The sequence below is a fragment of the Rattus rattus genome, chromosome 5, assembly GCF_011064425.1.
Source record: "Rattus rattus isolate New Zealand chromosome 5, Rrattus_CSIRO_v1, whole genome shotgun sequence".
NCBI classification, from domain to species: Eukaryota; Metazoa; Chordata; class Mammalia; order Rodentia; family Muridae; genus Rattus; species Rattus rattus.
Window position 1 is genome coordinate 31,702,860 of NC_046158.1, and position 4,910 is coordinate 31,707,769.

General features: G+C 49.6%; 1 protein-coding gene across 1 annotated transcript; it reads right to left on the reverse strand.

The window, feature by feature from the left end:
* Positions 1-2,744: 2,744 nt before the first annotated feature.
* Rprm (reprimo, TP53 dependent G2 arrest mediator homolog) lies at positions 2,745-4,572 on the reverse strand. The gene has a single exon (XM_032903302.1). It carries the CDS (start codon positions 3,940-3,942, stop codon positions 3,613-3,615), a length of 330 nt encoding a protein of 109 aa, XP_032759193.1. The 5' UTR covers positions 3,943-4,572; the 3' UTR covers positions 2,745-3,612.
* Between the last annotated feature and the right edge of the window lie 338 nt (positions 4,573-4,910).

Sequence of the window (4,910 nt, forward strand, 5' to 3'; positions counted from 1 at the left end):
TCAGCTAGGCTGTTTCTGAGGAGACCGCTAAATTAGGCTTAGAGGTGTCAGTGTCTATCTGTCCAGCTTGAAATTCTGTGTACCTGCCAGCCTCATTTCATGAAACCCTCTGCTCCCTCCTGCTATAGTTCTAGAAAGGCTTTGGGACTTACCAGGTAAGTCCCCCTTGGGCTGAACAGATCAAGGAAGCTCTTTACAGAAAACTAAGTGGCAACCAACCCTTCCTGCCCCTTTATCTCTCCATTATTACTGACCACACAGTAGATATAAGCTGGGGACAGCAGACATCCTTGTCTGTATTTAACCTCTCAATCCCCAGTCACCTTAGGCTAACATTGATTTCTTGGGTGAAATGGAGAATACTCTTCAAAACTTAATTTTCCTGAATGCTTCTCAGTGAGAAAAGAAAACACACCACATAGTCCATGCAGGACTCAAAGTTTCGTTTAATGTGTATGTTAGGATGAAAAACACAGAGATCCAAAGGCTTAGTAGGAAGGAATGAAGTGGATCTGGACAAGTGGTTGCTGTGTGGCCACCAGGGAAGAGACTGTGTAAAAAGCTTCTAGCTTCACCTATGAAAACCAGAACCACTTGGCATCTCTAAGTAACAAGATGGGTGTGACCCAAAGAGAAGGGTCATTGGCATGGAACTGTCTCCAAGGCTCCATAGTTCGGACTGCATTTCCCCGAAATGCACTGATCATGGGTCCTAGCACTCTGCTCCTATAGCCGTTCTACAGAAGCACTAACCTTTACAGGTTCCGTTTCATCTCACAATCACGGTTTCCACAGAGCAAAGAACAATGGAGGGATGAAAGTGTGTGGTCTGCTGAGGTAGAGGGAAGATGGAAGAGAGGTAAAGAACTATTAAGACGAAGCAGAGGTGATAACGGATGCCTTCAATCATATGAGGGCTATTTTCTCAATTTGTAGGACTTTTCAATAAAAACCTGTTCCATGCAAAAAATTTCATATTGCCTTGAGGGGTTAATTACTGCCCACGCTCTGGAGCTAGCTGTGAGGTGCATTTTGAACACATCGGACTGTAAAAAAAAAAAAAAAAAAAAAAATTTCTAGTACCTCTAGCTGATGTGTTTTTATTCCAAACCTTTACCTCCAGAACCCTGAATGCACTGTGGTGAGCTCATAAATCCCCTGGACGGACTGACCGTCCACAGGTGCTGTAAAACTATAAACACACAGGAGTTAGGTATGAGATGCCTGACTTGTTACAAGATAAATTCCTGGCAGTGTTTTGTTTTCTCTGAAACATGGAAGCAGCAGGCTACCTTGGTGACACAGAAACTGTCTACAAAACAAGGCATCATCTCCCATACGTTAACAAATGGCACTGCCTTTCTTCCTACCTGTTGACCCTTGGCCATTCTGCTTCATACAGGAAGAGAAACAATCAAACCTTCTCTGTAAAACGGACCAAAGACCTAACAGATCAAACTTCCATATCTCTCTCTCTCTCTCTCTCTCTCTCTCTCTCTCTCTCTCTCTCTCTCTGTGTGTGTGTGTGTGTGTGTGTGTGTGTGTGTGTGTGTGTGTGTGTTCCTTAGTTCACTTATCTTTAACACTGTTAACAATAAAACCCAAAAAACACTAGGTTACAATTCCTAGTAAGGTTGACTCTGAGTACAGATCATGTTTGTGTAAGTTGTACCATTTCTTTCTGTAAAAATGGGATATTGCATTTCTATTTCCTGGTACTATTACAGCTATGATTATGAAGTCTTTGTTGCTTTTTTTTTTTCTTTCATCTTTTACAGTATCCTGGGAGAAAACAAGATAGGAAGAAAAACTTCCCAAACCTTTGATCAGGGTCAACTTCAAACTATTGAAACCTTTGAGTTGTTTTCTAGGCCCTTCTCTTAACATTGCTCAGCTTCTGGGCCATAAATGTGTTCTGTATGGCCAATGGCCAGCATCTGTAGCTATTCCAGTCAGCCATGTGTTCTAGTTTGCTTTGTTGCAGTCTCCAGCTAACTCCTTCTAACCCTTTGCCTGGCCCAGGTCTCATGGCTGAGTAATGATACGGACAGATGTTCAGAGTCTCTCTCTCTCTCTCTCTCTCTCTCTCTCTCTCTCTCTCTCTCTCTCTCTCTCTCTCTCTCTCTCTCATGTCATTTCTTCCTGCTCTCTTATCCTTCTTTCTCTAGAAAACATAAGTCAAAAACAACGAAACCCTCATGACTTGGAGACAATGGTTTACCCTGGCTAGTATTACGAACTTCGACAGCTACTTTTCCTTGGAATCTGTACTTTTCTTTTTCTGGAGTAGCATCCCCATGCCTTCCTGCTGACGTGGGTGGGGGAAAGATGCTCTCCCGAAAGACTGGCTTGGCTGTCTCTTCCTTTCATTAACGGGGTAACCTAGAGTTCCCCGAGGAGCCTGGCACGGAAGTGTAATTTTCCCGCGAGAACACTACCTGACATTCGAAACGAAATGAAATTTAAAGTCATAAATATGCGAGGAAACAAAGGCCGCTGTTTTCGAGATGACTTTTAAGCCTGGGGCTTCGTGTGTGTGTGTGTGTGTGTGTGTGTGTGTGTGTGTGTGTGCGTGTAACAAATCCCTGGGCTTTTTCTCGGACCCCCTCCTCCCCTCCACGGATCTAAAGATCTACGAAGTGGAATCGCAGCTCTGGCCAGGCAAAACCTCCTGGCTGGGACCCAGAAGCTGTAGCCGACCTTCCCCTCCGCCAGGAGAATAGAATGACTACCAGGAGGCCAGAAACAAAACACTTAAATGTTGCATTTATTAAGGAAATGTTAAATAAGAAAAAAAGTCAAAGGGTGTCACGGATATCAAGAGCACTTTTGTGGCGTAAACCGTGCAGACACGAGCTAAGAATTCTACTCTGGATCTTTGTCCCGGGCTTAGCTGGAGCGCTAGCCTCCCATAAAGACCCAGCTGGAAATGCACTAAAAGAAAGCACTTACCCCATTCACAGTCTCAGGCTCCCCTCCCCCCACCCGTTCTCCCAGAATGACAAAACTCTAACCCGCAGGCAGGCAAACAGGCCACTAGGGCACAAAAGACTGATCAAATATTTGTATTCAAGCAAACTAACACAAATCCCTTAAAACCACAGGTTACTATCGATCAAAGTTTCACTCTCCTAGTAGGTCTCAAAAACCCACAAGCAACCCAATTAGGTCTGCAGCGTGGCGTATAAACAGTCACTTTTCCGGTCACTGGGCTACTGTTGCCTCTGAATACACACCCCTCCACACCCCGCCTTGCTCGGTCTCTCAAGCTGTCCCCAGTGCTCAGCCCACCTGCAGGTGGAAAGGGGCCTTCGTCGCTGGGTCCATCTCCCTGCATCCCAAGCCAGTAGCCACTCCCAAAGTTCTGCACCCTGCTTTTGCCACCTGCTGCTGAGTCCCGAAGTCTGGGCGCTCCTCGCCTACAGTCCTGCTTGGGGCATTTCGAAGAGCGATCAGAAATCGGTCACTTTTCCCCCAAAGGCAGAAGTCAAGAGAAAAAACTGACTCCGACAGGTTTGCGTTGCTCGGTCCGAGAAGGTGAGGGGTGCATCACGACTGGCGGAGTACTGGAGGTGTCGGGGGGGCACCCGCCGTGGGCGACCCGAAGGCCACTCAGTAGGGCCCCACGACCACTGCCTCAACCTCTTTCGACGGCCTCCGGTCCTTCACTAGGAAGTTGATCATGCCTTCGGACTTGATGAGCAGGTTACAGCCAAGGAAGAAGATGCCGAAAACCACGGTGAGCGAGAGCACACACATTACAGCGATCTGCACCACGCGCATAATGTACAGGTTGCGCTCGTCGGGGCCGCCCTCGGCGAAGCCATCGTCGGTCACCACCGACGCCTGGGTGCAGCAGCGCACCGCGCGCTCCAGCGCCTCGCTACTGTTGGCCAGGAACAGGCCAGCCACGTCGGTCTGGTTGCCCAGCACTGAATTCATCACGAGAGCAAGCAGGCGCCCGGGAGGCGAGGATCGAAGGGGTGGGGACCAGAGTGGCTGTAGCGCCGGACGAACAGGTGCCCGGCGGAGCGCTGGCTTGATCACTTGTGCGCGCGGGGCTCCTCCGTCTTTCTTTCAAAGTGCCAGGTCCGTAAGTGTCTCAGGAACCTCCTCAGGGCGCGCCGCAAGCTGGCTCCTGTGCGCTGTGTGCTGCCCAGGCAGTGCTCGTTCCCGGCGCTCGCTCGACTGGGAGCTCTTAGAACTTGGCGGGTTGGGCCGGAGGGGCCGTGGGAGGCGCGGGCCGTGGCGGTGGCCCGGCTGCTGCTCCGAGCGAACAGCGGCCCCTGCTGGTGACAGAGCCTAGCTGCGCCTGCTAGGCGTGGAGGGGCGGCGAAGAAAAGAGCTAATAGAGCAAGCAGGCTTTGTGCCTTCTGCAATTCCAAAGGCTAGGTAGGCAAAGGTCACTAAGCACTCCAGATGGGAAGAACAAGTAAAGAATTTGGGGAGAGAGGCTGAAAGTTGCAGAGGACCCGGATCACACCCGCTCTTAAGTGTGTCCTTCGAAGCCACCCCTCTCACCTCTGAGCAGATGTAAAGTGGCCAGGTACCAGATGGAGCCGGCTGAGGCACTGGCCCACTGCCTGTGTTTGGCTGCTGCCTGTCCTCATCGGAAGACAAGTCGGGTGGGAAGACTCGGAATTTCTTCTCTTCTCCCTTCCTTTTTGGGGTAGGGGGTGTTGGTGGTGTTATTATTGTTTTAAGGAAGGGAGAATGGAGGAAAACCTTAGAAATCATAAAAGAGCTATGTCCCCACCCTGCTTGGAGAGCTACTACGTGTGTAGTAAAAGCAGGGTTTGCAGTGAGCTGTGAGGCCCAGGCAAGGCGCAGGACTAAGGAGGTGCTCTTTTTGTGGTTTGTGTGTGGAAGTGGTTGCCAAGAGCAGGGTCACCTCTCTGTTAAGGGAGGTG